This window comes from Camelus ferus, chromosome 2, assembly GCF_009834535.1.
Source record: "Camelus ferus isolate YT-003-E chromosome 2, BCGSAC_Cfer_1.0, whole genome shotgun sequence".
NCBI lineage: Eukaryota > Metazoa > Chordata > Mammalia > Artiodactyla > Camelidae > Camelus > Camelus ferus.
Window position 1 is genome coordinate 22,136,916 of NC_045697.1, and position 17,592 is coordinate 22,154,507.

The following is a 17,592-nucleotide window of genomic DNA, read 5'->3' on the forward strand; positions in this document are numbered from 1 at the left end:
ATCTAAGTTTAGGAATCACCACTTAAACCACTCTACATCAGAGTATCAGTCATTAACAAAGTGACAGTTACATATATAGTACAGACTCATTCAGTCTGTCACAGAGCTTTTAACACATTGCTCACATTTCCAGTGTAGTCAATATTATCCAGACTATATAAATAATATGAATCCTATATCATAACTTCTGCCATATAACATATCTTCTCAACAGACCCAACCTGCTGATGCTGAGGAAAAGTGTATAAATGTTTATATATCTGCTTATCTGTCTGTCTATTATATCAACCTATCTAAATCTACGTGTCTGATTTACTATTAGAATTAAAGCTTAATTCTTGCATTAATGGGTTCTCTTTCATAATTCAGAATTTTGTACTACTTTGTTTCACATTACCAACTTAAATAGTTTGCCACAAGAATTTTATGTATTCAAAATTATCAAAATAGAGTTTAAGAGATAGTAACGTAATGTTGAAATTTTATGTAGAAGTCTAATGGAATATTTTCAAATGCAGATAAAAATGTTGGATGGGGTATTTTATGATCCATTGTGTGATATTCTTTATTTTAGATTTTTATTGTGAATCATTTTCCATTCATTTAGATATTGTTTTAAATGAAAAACCATTTTTTTGCTAAAAGGAAGTATTAATGACCTTAAGCATTTGCTAGTGTATATATATATAGTTCTTAGTGTTTTAAAATTACATTTTCCTTCCAACATTAAATGTAACATGTAACCTACAATAATTTATGGAGATTTAAATAGTCACTGTCAAAATAAAGCAGGGAATCAAGCAAATAAAATGCACTGATTTATAGTAGCTATTGTATAATACATTCTAGAAAAATAATTATTTTATTTTTGACATTCTTCATTGCAAACATAGCTGATTACCCGTCCCTGCTATTCTGTCATTACTTTTGGCAGAACCAGTATTTGAGCACAGATTCTGAGATTACCACCTTCATTCAAACATCACCCTCTTTTCTATTTTTATGTCACACTGGAACATTATCTCTTAAAATTTCTTATTTCCACTTTATTAGTGTAATTTCTGTATTCATTTTGTACTTTCTTCTTGAATTAGCGGACTGAGTCTAAAATACTTGAGAAACATTACAATAGAATTAAGAATAGCCTTTGACCCTCCTTTCTCTTTATATATATTTTTTAATCCATTGCTATGTCTTGAAGTGATAATATGTCTTTCTGACCTTCGCATTCTTTCCTAAATTCAACATTGTCATTAAAATGTTATTGTTCAGCAGTATTCGCTGAGCATCTTCTGTATGCACAACAGTGGTTTTAGGAGCCTGTCAGTGGTCTCACTTCTGAGGTGAGACTGAACATAAAGTAATTCACAGGTAGTTAGCTGTCAGTTGGGAGTGATAAATGGAAAAAAAAAAAAAGAAAATATGCACACATGAGATAAAGCATGGTAAATACAAACTGATTTCTATATTTATTAAGAAATAAGGTAAAATATTACAGTCATACTGCTGTAAATAAATATGAGAATTATTAGTGAAACAAGGATAATGTTTCTAGAAATTGTGTTACTAGTAAATATGGGCCCATGGTGTGTATGCTGATGGTACTAGAAATATTTTGTAATTGCTTTAAAATACTGTAGTTCCAATTCAGCAAAACGTTGTAAAGAAGAGAATGTGATTCAAATGTTTTCCTTTTCCAATAGAATTTAGCATTTCTAAAAGTTTGATTTTGAATGAAATGAAAAAGAAGATTTTATAAAGACTGCACACTCTAAATATGTACATGGAGGGAGAGGTACTGGATTAGAAACTCAAACAATGGACAATATTCCTGATCAATCTTCTGTCTGAGACAAAATAAAGGGAAGAATTGTGGAAGCATGCATTTGTCTTTAGTAAAGCCATTTTATAAATTTAGGGGAAGTGTGACCTTTCCTTTTAGCTTTCCCCTTAACAACCTATCATGTAGATAATCCTTAACATTTTAATTCTTAACATTAAAAAATTCCCAGTTATGATAAGTGATTTGTACTGCAAATATTCACGTTATAAAAGTACAGAAGGGTTCTTTACCTTTCTCACCATTCTGGTAATATTAGTTTTATATTTTATATTAGAAAGAGCTAGTCTTAGTTATAGGTTTACAAATCTGTACATTTATGCCACTTTCAAATCATATAAGAGCTTAATGGAATCAACTATTGCCGAGAATAATCTCAGACAGATATTACGGAACCTTTTTATGTTGTTCTTTCCCAAATATTACGTGTATGTAGCCCTGTTAATACATGACATTAATTTGTTCCCTTAATGAGCCTAAAGTATTTTTGCTTTATTTTGTAGTTATAATAATCTGTAAGTTCCATACATAGCAAGTATTGCATTCAGCCAAAGCTGTAACATAGTAGATTGTGAGGTTCAATTGGGTAAAGTTTTGCAGGACTTTTCAAATATGACTTAAAGACTGTACGTGATGTTACTTTTTTGGAATAAACTGAAAACAGTCATAGTAAGCACATAAAATTAAATTTTTAAACTTTATTTTCAATTCCCTAGTTAAGGAAACTTTTATCTATTATTTCATTACTATCCTTACTTTTTCAAGGTCAATAGACAATATTTTTTTATATGGATGAAGTAAGAACTAAATTCTGATTTCCTAGCACTGCATCTAAATTCCTATTTCTCAGCTGTACCTTTAATAGTTTAAGTCAACTGCCAGAACACTCAGTTTTAAACCATATGCTGTATGGACAAAGAATTTAAAAATGAAGTCTTCTTACAATGGATTAGTTCTATATTTATTGTTTTCCAAAATCCCTGACCCTTGTTTTTATAAGGAGTCTATTTGTGAAAAACGTATATGAAGTGAAGACTACAGAATAGAAAAATGTTGACTATGTGGAACTAACATATCAGATTTCAATGTGTGTTTTAGTGACATTGCTGTTTTCTTATCTGTTTCGAAAAAGGAATTTTCAGTTTTTCCATAAATAAAAATCTAAGCTCTAGACATTTCTTCAGATAATACTGAGTTAACCAAATAGATTTCAATATATACTAACCATTTTGTATTGAATTAGTTGTCAGTAGACCTTAATGTATGTAATTTATGTGTTTTTTAAATGAGATCATTGACAATCTTCTGTCTTAGTGACATTCAGACTCTTTTCTTTTACAGCCATTTCGTAGAGTGACGTTTTCTGTTGTGAGTCAGCCTCAGGACCCACATCAGGGGTCACTGCAGAGTTGCTATGACAGCGGGCTGGAGGAGTCAGAAACACCAAGCAGTAAGAGTTCATCAGGGCCAAGACTGGGTGCCCTTCCACTCCCAGAGGACAACTATGAAAGGACCACGCCGGATGGCAGTGTTGGTGAGGCAGAGCATATGGAAAATGGTAGGGGCAAACACAACATCCACACACATAATCACGCTAGTGAGCCGTAGTAAGTAGACTCGCGAAGGTCAGTCTAAAACCAAGCTAAAATAGCTGACACTGAACCGATTCTCTTGGAAATAACAAACATTTGCTAAAGTACAGAAACACCAAATAAAGGAACGTAACTCTCTAGATGAAATTCACCAAACTCGCACCATCATTTTAAAACCACCTATCAGAAATAAACACATTTTCAAAGAAATCAGAGTAGTACCTATTATGAAAAAAAACCTAAATGAGTGCAGAGTATCTAAACAGTAGCCACTGAGAAAGGTCTCGTGTAATTGTTTTCTTTGATTCATTTTTGTCATGCAACTATTTCTTCAAATGCAATCGTCCAGTCTTAGTAAGAGACAATGACAATAAACACATATTCTCCGATCTTTCTTCTCCAAGGGATTTAAAGAAGCATTTTCAAACCTCTCCTTTCAAGTGCTAGCTGAAATGGAGTCAAAGAAGGAGAACAGTATTATCTTACTCTCCAAAATATATCGTAAATGCTATTTGTACTCCTTTCTCATTTAATTGTAAGGTTTTTCTCATTTTTGTGCGAGGGAAAGGGAAGAAAGAAAACTAGAGTTCTCTCTGTTCCTGTCCTGTTGTGAGATGGTTCTCATAGTTCCAATTGACCTTACGTGCACTTTCCTTTAAGTTGTGCAGTTAGACTGCAAGCAGTACTCACAAAGCTTTTCACATTTGTTATTTTCCCAAAGACAATTAGATGGTTTTTTTTTTATTTCAGGTTATAAATAAATGCCTGAGAATAGATCTGTGTCCAATAATGGAATGATAGAGTCTTACTAACTTTATTATTATTTCATATATAAAAAGAGATTTGGCTATATGTAGGGGAAGGAAAGGAGTCACACACATTTTATCTCTAATGAAACCTTGAAACAAATCTATGTCTTTCACCATTCCATCCTCCAACTGAAACAAGACGTTTTAACTTTTTGTTGTATACCAGTTTCTTGAGTGATAATATGCAAATAGAGCATATTAATGCAGGAGAAAGTCTGATTTTTTTCTGGAAGTTTACCTGTGAATATCAAAATCCAACATTAGAGAGTAATATATCATAAATGACCCCAAGTGCAATGATTGCTAAACTAAATCATGCTAAATAATTATTTTTCCACATTATCATATCTTGGTGAGAAGATATGATATTGGGGTCTGATGATTGACACCCCTCTTGATTAATCATCCAGAGTTTAAATGGCATTTTGCCTTATGGCTGTAAAGGCATGCTTATCTGTGTGTATGGCAGTGTGTGTTTATGTGGATGGGAATTTGATATGGTTTTTAAAAGTTAACATTTTTTCGTATTTTTTAAATAAGTAAAAAATTTAGTATGAATTACAGTGCTGATAAATGTATATTTCAGGCAAATATGTTTGAAATGCTTTGCACAAAAGTAAAAGTTAAATTAAGAATACTGTAATAATGTTTTGTATTCACACACACACATACCCACACCCACACACACATACACAAGCCCCTAGGAAGGCAGGATTAATTTACTTTAAGTGCTTTGCAATATCTGTGTTACCTTTTGATAATATCATATCACTTATTTGTATTTTAAAAAGTACTTGTATTGCTATTAATAAAGTACAAGTAAGTCTTTATTTTTTAGATATCAGCTATCATTGGCATTATAATCCCATTTTAATGTTATTTTCTTTTTTGAGTTTAAAAAGATTCAACGCCATTAAAATAAGAAATAATGAATAATAAGCACAATGATATATGACAAACACATAGCAGTTACCTTTTAGGAAACATACATGTCATGGAAAACTTAACAGGTGAGCTTGTTAAGAGACTAGAAAGTTTACTGAGAAAACATTTCCCAAAGAAGACTTACAGTTTTTTTTTTTTTTATAACCATGCTTTCAGGCTTGTCAACAGCCAAGGAACATAATGTAACTGATTTTTTTCTGACTTTATGTGACTGACACTTGAAATTCAGAGTTTATATAACCAATTGTCATCCGCTAGCTGTGATTATGTTAGCCCTGATCTATAGGTAATGACAGAAGGAGACATGATTCACTTGGGTGATCCAAATGTAGCAGTTGACATTTGAGTAAGAGTTTTGTTGGGTTCAAGATTTCAGACTACTGTCTAACCGTAAAGTGCAATTGTGTTGCTTGAATTCTGGTAATTTCATCTTCAACATTAATGGATTATTCTGACATAAATAGAATTGGAATTGAAACCTGTCAAATTTTCATTTGTCACATTTAATTGGAATCCAGGTAATCTGCAGTGTTTTGCTTGGTTAAGTTTTAATCAGGATTTGTATTGGATTTTCCCTGAAAATACCATTTTGGATGCTGTCCTGGTTCGTAATTATTACCTCAAATATTTTTCTTGAATTTTAACCTATGTGAAACAATGCAGTTATAACTAATTTTTTAGGATTAACTTTTGTTGTAAACTTTAGAAGATAATTTCCAGTGCAATAGCTTTATAACATTCTAGTATGATGATGTGAACTGAGTATAAATTGGGACAGTGAATGATAAAAATAAATTGTTTATAATAATAATAAATCACTACAGATGCTATAATAAGGAAATAACTAAAACACAAGAAAACTTCAGTACATAGGCAGTGAAATGCACTTTGTTTTACAAAAGCTTTTATCTGCCTTCTATACTTCAGCGTAATAAAATTTTATAAAGAAGGCTTATGGGTTAATTCTCTTTATAACAAGTTTTATCCTATATTCCAGCTTATAGGAGTGCCAAATGATGAATGAGGTTTTATTTTCTTATTAGCTTAGGTAAAAGAATATAGTGTAAGGATAAATATAATTTTTTGAAGCCTGAATGTAGTAATCAAAGTGAGACCCAACATTTTGATAATTCCAAATTTGGGTTCTTACAGCCCATGGGTCTCTGGAAAGGCATAATGAAAATTATACTATTTAAAAACATTTTAAGAAAACTCTAATGAATTATATACATTTATTAATGAAAAAGATCACTGATATATTTTTCTTTGGTTTAATTATTATCAATATTGTGATTATTTCATGTTGATCCTTTGATAAGATTGCGGAAAATGGTTATTTGTTATTTCATTAAAATACATTTAGTGGTATGAAATATTTGAAAATATAGAGTACATGGTAGAAAGTTGAGTGATGAAAAAATATTTGATAATGATAAAATAAGTGGATAATTCAAGTAAAAACCAAATTAAAGCTTAAAAGCAACAACACAGTAAGGGCAACCATTGACTATGCAAAAGCTTGTCCTCTTAATTTTGCAGTAGTCTTCAAACTTTCTCTTGGAGTGGTGTTTATGAGTCTATTGTAAGTATTTGTTTTGACCCCTGCCTCATGCCATCATCTACTTATTCTTCTCAAAGTCCCCCGAGTCATATTTGCAAGGCTAGTTTGTTTTTACTGTGTGTCACTTGATCATATGATGTGTTTAGCAATTTCAATATAGAAAACACCCCACTTGACCTCTGATCCCAATTTTCATTTAGTATTGGGTAGGTCACTAACTCCTTCTGAGTCTGTTTCTAATCATCTGTAAGGTAATTAACTAAATTAAGTTTAAAATCATACCCAGATCCGATAAGCTGCAATTCTTTCCTTACACTCAGTTTTTTTTTTCTTTTTTAATATATCTTATTCTCCTGAACAGAAAGAAACCTTTGGGTCTCTTAGTGAGATGGTGAGTGAATTTGATAATACGTAGTAATACAGGCAAAGCAGAAGTTGTGCCTTCTAAATGCATGCAGGTAATGCATGTATTACATAAGCCAAAGAACTGAATTGGGTCAAATGGTGTGATTTCCGGCCAGGTAGGTGGAAAGGTTGGCCCAAGAGCAGATCGGGATGGGAGACAGTTTTGGAGCCATCCCAGACTATACTATGCAAGAGGCATCTATAGGTCTGATCTGGCTCTGGGCACAGTGCCCTCAAAACCATTAATTATGATGAAATGATCTCACAACAGAATAAGTGCATTTACCGTCTTCCTTGATAGTGTAAACTTTGTTCACAGTGAGTGAACAAAATGTGAACAAAATATGTATTTTCCTCTAGATGAACTTACAAATAGTATAACATAGAAATAAATTAAAATAAGAAAATAGCAGTTGATCCATAAGGTAGGTGGTTTTAAAAAGTTGAATAATCAGAAACTTAGCCATTCTAAATATCTAATAAATTTTATGCCTCTCGATTTTCTCTAATACTTAAAAGACAATTTTCAGTTATATACTCTGATAGTTTCGAATTTCCCACTTCCAAACTTTCTTGCTTGTTTTATTTTTTTCTCCTCACTCTACTTGCTTTAGTGTTTAGAGCACATTGTTCTTGAAGGTTAAAACTTGGTGCAGTTTACCATGACTCCATTTTGTATCCATCATGGACTTTTTACCTTGCTTTCAGAAGTAAATGACAAGATATTTGAAATAACATTTGGGTGAAGTATCAAATATATTACCAAAGGTCATGAGAATAGAGACTAAACTCATATCCTTGTGTGGGATAAAGGACTCTCTCTGTCTCTCTCCTTGTTTCTCACCTACCCTATTTTCAGCAATCGTTTGCAAGGTACTTTCATCTAGTTACTGTTGGTTTGTGCTGTTTTTATTTAGATTGAATTAAGTAGCAAGGCTGCTTCTTCCAACTTTCCAAAGATGCTCATATACTTGTTAATAGCATAAGCATAATGCCTCAAAACAAATACCCTGCACTTTTTTTCTATGGGAAGTGACTGATATACCTCGGAAAGGATTCATTTTTATGATTCTGCATTTCACCATGTCTAGTTGCTAGCGTCTGACCACATTTTCCACTTTTCTAGCCATCTATGAAATGGCTCTGTACCTCCCAAGTATACACAAGTCAACATGTCCCCACTTCCAGAGGACCCTGTTTACTCCTACGTCTCCATAATGATTAGAGAGAGAAAGTGATTATAGAGATTATTTTTAACCAGAATCTCAGCCAATCAAGATGTATGCTACAGTAGCTTTCCGGCTTTCCAATAAAATGAGCAGCACAATCTACAAGAATCTAAAGATTTCCTACCAGAGAAGAGGCAAAGTTGTGGATGGAATGTAGTGATTTAAAAAACAGACTTTGAAATCTAATGACATTGGGTTAAATCTTGGTTTCTCCTCTTACTAGCAGTATAACTTTCTGACCTCTCTCAGCCCCTCTTACTCCAATAACAAATAGGATTGTGAAAGAAACTAAGTGAGATAGTAGCACCTAATAATTTATAAATAAACAGTAAGAGTTCCAGTAGTTTTACTATATTGGTTGATGGTGAAATTATTCACTACTATTGTTTCAATAGCAATAATAAAATGATTGTGATTAATATTAACTTTAGGTAGCTTGGATATAACACAATGGTCAGTCATGATAGATAGCATCATCAAATGTTAGTTTCACAAAGGTAGCATTCTAAAATTACTGCTAAGAATATTCTCACTTTGAATATTTCCCAGCCGATTTCTCATTTTTGTGGGATACCAAGGGGTGACACTCAGGAGCAGTGACATTTAAACATATCAAGGATCTAAAATGAGGGGAAAGAAAGAGTCTATCCTCTGACACCAAATCAACCCAACTCTTGTCATTCAAGGTGAGAAGAAGCCATTCTCTCCCTGAATTCTTTTCTTTCTTTTTAAATGTTTTTACATTTTATACCTACTTTTCCAGCTGAATGCATTATTCTTCAGGTTTATATTTCCCTTTAAACTGCTGCAAAAATACTCACATTGACAGGGAAAATGAGCTGAAAAAAAGTATCTAATTAGTATGCTTACCGAACTCTCAGCCCTTTCTTTTTTAATCTCAGTATTAATAATTAACACTGATAAAACGTGTGGCCATATTACCCTTTTTATTCTAATTTGGTCCTTTAAAACTAGATCACTCCGCTGAACCCTTATGACATTTGAGGAGGGAATGAGCTCTCATCAAATCCCAAAGTGACTTTGGAGGTCAGTTAGTGGGTTGGTTGCCTCCAGACTCTCAAAGCATTTGCTTATCTGAATTTCTGCACACTTGCTAGATAATGACTTCTGTGTTTAGCTCCTTATTTAGTTAAGGCATTATTCCCATGTTTCTTGCATTCTTTTTTTGCTTTCAGATTGGATATACTTCTGTTCTTCCTCCGATTCTTTTCTAGAGTTATGTATGAAAAACTCGATGTTGCTGAAATATGACAACACTCTAAAGCAACTTCTATGTGATTAAAGGAACTCTGGAACTTGGTTCTTAAAATGTAGTTAGCATGCAACCTCAGAGGTCAGTCCACTTATTGAGAAACTGTTTTATCTCAATATTTCTCTTCTAGGTTAAAACACTCACTGTTGTTACTTCTTCTATTGCAGGTTGTTTTTGTTTGTTTCTTTGGTTTGGTTTTTATTGTTGTTGTTGTTTTTGGTAAGAAAAGCCTTCTCTTCTTAAGTAAAGCAAAACAGAATAATGTCCTTCCCACCTCTAGTTTAGTGGCAAAGCTGTGGTTGTTCATTTTGATCCAACAACCATGTATTGAAAATACAATATGACCACGTCTTTCTTAGTAAGTTGAAGTGAATGAGAAAGAACTTCTGCCTTCATGTGGAGGTCCTTATGTTGGGGAGATACACCTTGATTTCAAGTAACTCCACTATAATTTGAAAAGGAGAAAGCTCCTCAGAGAAGCTCAGGGTGGTATGAAGCACAGAGAATGGAGAGGAAAATTACACCGATGAAACAATTATGAAAGTGCTTATTGAAATTTTTACATTTTATAAATAATATCTTAGGCCAGAAGAAGGGCTTGAAATGTTATCTGCATCATATCCTCTCTTTTTACCTTCCCATCTTCTACATAATTTAAAAGTAAGTATTATATTGGCCCAGAGGCTTCATGCTAAGCTAAATAAAGTTAAATTATTTGCTTTACTTTTCTAATCAATGTATTGTTTCTTTGTTTGTTTTTGGTGCTGAACATAACTAGTTCCAAAACTCCAGAATTTATCATTGATCAAATTGTTAGTGTATGCTAAATCTAAGTCTGATCTACAGATTAATTTCATGTTTCTTTTCTCTCCCTATACATAAATATGAATAATTAGTAAAAATATGTGTGCTTTAAATCAGGCTTTTTAAACTTAGTAAGAGCATGTAAATAATCTTTTGAAGTTATTATTATTTATTTCCAGAAGATCAATTGAATTACTCAAATTAAATAGATGATTAGGTTAGAGTAGATTGGATTAGATTAGGCTTATTTTTTGAAAAACCAATTCATTCTTTGTGTTATGGTTGCATATAATTTTTGTAATTACTTTCAAGATTCAAGTTAAGTATATGGATATGTGTCTTTTTATCACATTCCCTTTCTATCTGGAACATAAACAATAGGTGGCTTTGTTTCTAAATCTTGTTTCTGATAAATTTGACTTAATTTATGCAAGTAGACTTTTTAGCATCCATCTCATTATCTTGTATGCCTTCTCATTAATGTCCAGAAAATATAATTTTTTAATAAAATGAGAAAATATTTGAAACACATGAAAACTTAAATGCCTCCTTTAAAACAGATTTTCAGCAAAAATATGATAATCACAAAAGAAACTAAGTTTTGATACTATCTATTGAAAAGAAATCTATGATGAGTGCTTTAAAATGTTTCGGTAATAAAAAGATAGAACAGCGGCCTGTTTAAAAATCGTCCACTCATTCATTTCTATTGCAAAATATATCGTCTGTGAGTATTTCTGCTCTGAAATTCTTACCATCTGCATTGGTGAGGTCATTGGGGGACCCACATATAAGCTGAGAATGGCATGCTTCTCTGAGGTTGCATTCCTGAGAGTCATAGTGCCCTATACTGAATTATGCACATTGTTTCTATTCAGTATGAGGTTGCATTTCACCAACCCAGCATTTGTAGCAAAAGGTCATCTCAGCCAGAGCTAAAATTTCATACAATGGACAGGGAATTTGGAGTATTATGAAAATTCATGGAGTTCCATGATCATTTGTTGAGTGTTTACTCTATGCGAATTCCCAGAAGGATTCAAAGGTAATGAGACATTCTCCCCTGCCTTCTAAATGTTAAATATTGTGATGGAGAATGACATGAACAGAGTTAGATGTTTAAAAGTAAAGATGTGAGAGGCTGTAGGTGAGGACACTAAATGTTATTAGAACCAAAGGAGGATATGAGTTGCCAGTATAAGAAACCATAGCCAAGCTTTGAAGGATGGGTGAGTAGGGATTTGATGAGCAGAAATATGAATAAGTTTAAGAGGATAGTGAGTGATACCAAGGATACCAGCCTGAGATGCTGGGAAAGCAGTGGTACTGTTTGCCAACCTGGGAAAAATGGAAAGAACAGTGCCTTTCCAGGAGAATGAACCTAATTAAGGCACGTGGGATTTAAGGTATCTTCGAAAAATTCAGGTGATATCTAACAGGCTATTGAAAATGTATCATCAGAAACTTGGGAGGAGACATAAATAGCAGAAATATAGCTATAAGAGTCATTGGCACCCTGTTGATTATGGAATTTAGAGAATAGATGTGACCATCAATTAAACATATGACACCGGAGAAAAGCTCATACTCAACACAGAATCTGAAAACAAATCTTGAAATAAAAGAGAATGATGGAGAAGTAAGTTTCCGTGAAAGCGACTGAGAAGGACATTTAAAAATAAAAAGCAAAACCAAACAAAATATAGCAGGCTAAGGAGAAATTTAGAATTAGGATTATGCACCTAGACTCCTACACATAGATGTTGAAAAAAATTGTTGAATATATTTATATGGCCTAGGAGCCCAACATTGCCGATGGAGATTCAAAGGAAGTGAGACACCTGAGGAAGTGGAAGGCCAGGAAAGGTAGTGTAAAAACACACTTGGGAATTTTCTTCCCCAGGTCAACAAGCCTATTATCGTGTCATTATCAGAGGCAAGAGCATGGTTGTATCCCTTCACATCAGTCTTAATGAATTTCTAACCAGCCTATGAGTCTACGTCATGTTCAGGATTTTTGTCTGTTCATTTTTACAAAATTTTCTGAACGTACTACAGAGTCTGAAATTTCTGTAGTGGCTTTCACGATCTTTCCTTGAAATATAGTAATTACTCTTTTAAGTGAGTTTTGGCCTCTTATATGACTTCTATGTTTTATTTTATACTGGGTCATCATTTGTCCATCCCACTGGCTTGAAATCAAAATAGTACCTGACTAATTTCATTTTTAGTGAGATTCAGTAATTGATAACATTGTCCTAATCATCATCAAACTTTTTTTTTGTGATTACACTGTAATAGTGCTATCAGTTGTTAGTAATATTATGCAAATAGACATGCTTCAAAACAGAAAATCATGAAATAGAATTTGCACAGGAAATAGATTCAAATTGTATAGTCATTGACTGTCCAGTTTCAGTATTTTGTATGTGAACACCACCACAGAAATGCAGTGTCAAAGGTGCTTACCATGCAAGGGGAGAGTTGCCTCCAAATATATTATGTGCAAAGACTTGCTGATAATGAATTGCCCCACAGATGTCACTTTTGATGTTGTTTTTATCTAAGAAAGGACAACTATCAATGTCACATAAATGTATTCTCCTTTCTCTGTGTTCATTGTTGCTTAGTAGGAATTGTAAGTAGGGACTAAATATATTGATAAAACTGTTTTTCCCTCCCAAGATAATCTAAATAATTGCCACATAATAATTTCCAAATAAAAATGCAACTCCTATTTAGTCGTGCATATGATACGTTCATCAGAAACCTCTAGAAATAGTCATTTTTTTTTTTTTGGCCTGGCATATGTGCTCCCTGTTGTCCTGGAGCACTGAATAGAATGTATGGAAATGGAGGGTGTGCCCAGAGAAAGCTACCTGTCTGAGTGGTCTCGAGGTGGTACCTGGAAATTTTTTTCTAGATCCCAAAGTCAGTTTCATCAGCATGCAGAACCATACAGAGCCAAGACAAATTCTAAACATTATTACAAGATCCTGATGTCAAGCCAGAATATTAGTTTATTAAATTTTGAACAGGAGAATATCCCATTCAAAAAATAGGAAAGCCTCTGATTTGTCTCCAAGGCAATATTCTTTCTGTCTAAGGAGACCCAAGGAAAATCAGTGTACCTCTTGAAAGATTGCCTGATGAGAATGGACTGTAAAGAGGAACTGTATTCAGACCCAGTGAGGTGGGTAAGCTCTGCTGTATCCTGTCTGCCAGTGGCTGAGATCATCTCCAGAAAACCAGATTGTTTTGGCTCCCGAGACTCAGGGCCTCTTTTAGTACTGGGCACCAAATTCAGTCCTCTGTCTCTAACTTGTGTTTGTGTTGTTTTAATTGTTGTTTTTTGTTTGTTTTCTCTTCTCTTTGGAGTTATCTCTTCAGGATTTTGCATATTCTTTTGAAAAATATGTCATTGATTTTTCTCAATGTCACTTTTAGGCCTGAATAAATACGCAGACTTTGTTTACCTCCTTGCTTCTGGTGCATGTTGTAAGATGTCTTTGCTTTATCTAAACAGTCAATTAATTCTCCATCAGTTCATCGTTTACAAGGCAGAGTTACGTACTGTGACTCTTAAAAAAAAAAACTCTGTCCATCAGAAAAATCTCCCAGACTGATACGGAATTTTCAAAATTATTATATATACAGTCACAATTTCTCAGGTAATTCTCACCTAAAATAAACTCAGTTTTAAATTACACAAATATTTGAGAAAATTGAATTTAGGGCCCAGTCCTTATTCTTTCCCTTTGCTTTGTTCGAGGCAATGTTAACCATACATCATCTTTGAACAGGTGATTGGAAGCAATGTGTTCACACAGAACCATATTTTATCAGTTTTTTTTTTCCCCTTAAGCTTATTGCCCTTTATTCAGCTTGATCAATTGTATTCAGCCTTCCCTAGTTCTCTGAGAGCTCAATTTTGAGAAACACTCTTAGTTTCCTGGACAACATTGGTTCATCTCTTTTTCCCAGAATAATGAAAATCTAAAATCTAATTCTTGCCTATTTCAGCCCCAGACAGTTTTTATCCTCGCTTGTGAAATCAAACCTACATGCCTTTCCTTTGCAGCTCATGTCTGAGTATTATCTGTGTCCCCAGAATCAAGTAGCTATTAAATTAGTTCTATCAATTGTCCATGGGTTTAGAGGTCCCCATGTGTGTTTTTTCTCAAGTAACCACATTTTATTTCAGGGCACAAAGTACAAGATTTCTGCTTGATTACTTAGCCTCTGGTCTTTATTTTTTAAGTTTTTTTTTTTTTTTTTTTTGAAAATAGCAGGGAAAATGCATTACTCTTCTTTACCCTAATGAAAAGTTCTGAGTTCCTCTGACAGTCATTTCATTTCTGAAGGAAGATTAGAGGACTGTCCCACAGATTGACTCTGAGATTTCATATTTTTTCTTGATTTTATCCTTCTAATAACCTTATTCCTTTGCCTCTCCCGACTGCACGATCGCATGCACATTTTCTCCCTTGTAATACCTCACCTATGATATTTTGAGGATCAAGTAATTCATTTCCTCTACCAAAAGTCATTATGCTTGAGTCATTCGGACTATCAAGTTTCTGTATTCCTTTGGGGATACTTTTTTAGAAGAGTCTGTTCTACAAATTTTCAGTTTTAAAACATCTTTCTTAAACCTAACTTAATTCTGCTGTGTTGTAGTATATAATGTAGTATGTACATTTACAAACAACTGATGCCAGGAGTTTGAGTCCTGGTTCAGCCTCCATCACATTTTCAAGAAGGCAACCTAGATCAACTCACATAATATCTCACTCACTTGTAAAATAGAGACAATAATGAAAATAATTACTGGCCTGTCTTCCTTAAAGGATTATTACAACTATACATGAACATGTATTTTTCAGGTAGGTAGCATTTCATAAAATTCTATCAGACCACTACTTTACTATGTTACTTTTTAAAAGATACTTTAAAAATATTTCTGGTTCTATAGTTTTTTTTCCGCATTAAATCAGATCCACAATGTTCATAATATTTGTCAAACATGTGATTGTTTTCTTGCTTACAAAAATGGCCTCCCTTGTATTTTGCCATTAAGGTAAGTTGTTTTTTGGCTCCTTTTTTGGAAACCGATAATTTCTTATTGGTTTCCAAGGCTAAGAGCACATGGCTCTCTATCCGCTGTGAACAAGTGCCAATATTTATTACAAATATAATTCTGTGAAAGCCATAGACAGAGAAAACATATGAATAGTTTCACATTTATTTTCTGCCGCTAAATGGCTTCTGGCTTTAAAAGGTCTGCACGTATTTTCCTGGATTTATTGTTGAGGAATAGTAAATGACAGAAACCAGTAACTCACAGAGATATTCATCAAATAATTATTAAAGATCATTCAGTGCCCAGTAGCAAAGTGGTTCCTAAAAGACTGAGATTACAGTCAACTCCCAAATATTCATGGCAGGAAGAAAAGCCTTGTAAAGATGACTGCCAATCACAGAGCATGGATAGACTCTGCCAATTAGGCACCAATTCCTAGCACTTACCCACGTCTCCTCTTAAATTGCTAATTAAGCCAAATACGTTTATAAATGTATAAGTCAACTCTTATGGGGTATTGGAGATAATTTTCAGATCACAGTGCAAAACACCCCAATTACAATACAACTGAAACAGAAAGGGTTGAAGGGATTTTAAAGGGACCAAGTCATCATGAAGTATCTATCTCCAATGTCAGAGACAAATGAATCACGGATTCATTCACTCCCTCCCGCTCTTACACACATGGGAGAGAAAAGAGCAACAGAACAGAAAGAGGATAATCTCTCAAGAAGGCTTACTAGGATGATGAAATAGTATCCTTATTAAGTATCTAAAAATAAATGATAAAAGGGTAAGGAGAAATTGAAATAATAAACAAATACTTTTACAGTACAGTAATGTTAACCTGAGGGTTCTACATATTCATTTGCTTTATAGAATCACTCTGAGGAAGTTAATATGATCTGTGTTTTCTAAATGATGAAACTGGGAAGAAGAGATGTAAAATTATGGTTACTACCTGATTATCACTAGGTGTTCAATACATAGTAACTGTTATTACTTATTATTCTTGCTTTTTGCTTTTAGCGCCAAAGGGCTGTATTTGCATTACTACATTCAAAGTTCATGAAAACCTATTGTAGCCATTGTAATTATTTCTGTTTTGAAAACTTCTTTAAGTAGGAAAATTTAGTTTTCATTTTATATATAACAGAAGCATTAATGTATCACGCAGTTTTAAGCAAATCACCAATCTCGTTGTCCTATTGTCTAAGGCAAGCATTAATCCATTCTCTACTGACTTTTCAGAGACATTAAGGAAGTTCCTCTTTTTATTTGCATGAGTTATAAAACACAATGCATCTCTGTAATTTTGGGTAAAGCAGTATTTTATTTCATCATCAGGAACTACTCTACATTGTGGCTTGACATAAATATTGGTAACTTGGTACCTGGGATCATAAGTGGAATAGTCAAATGTTTGTATCACAAAAATTAGGAAGAGGATAATATATATTTTTCCCTTCAGAATAAAAATATAATAGAATCAATATAATGAATTGCTTTTTAAAGAAATACAAGAGGGCCAAAATAGGGTAAGAATTAATATCAGGTATTTTATTCACTGGTTAAACCAGACAGTTACATTCTTTGTGCCTGTTTTATAGGTAGTTCATCCTGCCCAAACACACACACACACACCCCTTCATTGCACCCTTCTGCCAAAGTTGGGACTTTGCCTCACTCAATAAGATAATGCATGTGTAGAAGAAAATTAAAACTAAGAGCCTGCTCCTGGGTTTGGTCCCATGACTTCCAAAGATTGTGGAAATAAAGCAATTCACTTTTTAATTATGCAAACCATTTGGTAAAGTAAGCATTAAAAAAGATATTTAAACAGTTTATTTAATGTTTTTAATGTTATCTCAGGAATGTTAGAAATTTCAAAATAAGCAAAAAATTTCAAAATAAGCAAAATAAGCAAAAAACTCAGAGATTTTTCTTTCAGATTCTTCAAATTGTAGGATAAATATAAGAAAAACACTTCCATATCCCTATCACTACTTTCGATACTACTAGACTGTGTTAAGTAATAGAATTTTTATAAT

The 17,592-nt window shown here is 33.3% G+C and overlaps 1 protein-coding gene across 6 annotated transcripts in view; it reads left to right on the plus strand.

The window, feature by feature from the left end:
- The window catches only part of PCDH7 (protocadherin 7), a 385,684-nt gene that overhangs the window by 177,286 nt on the left and 190,806 nt on the right, over positions 1–17,592 (plus strand). For 4 of the 6 annotated variants that reach the window (XM_032495414.1, XM_032495432.1, XM_032495422.1 and 1 more), the window contains one exon: positions 3,182–3,398. The exons of 1 other annotated variant lie outside the window; for it this stretch is intronic. In XM_032495414.1, coding sequence (XP_032351305.1) covers positions 3,182–3,398 — 217 coding nt within the window. The remainder of the gene's footprint in view (positions 1–3,181; positions 3,399–17,592) is intronic. One more of the 6 variants, XM_032495450.1, reaches the window with a different exon arrangement.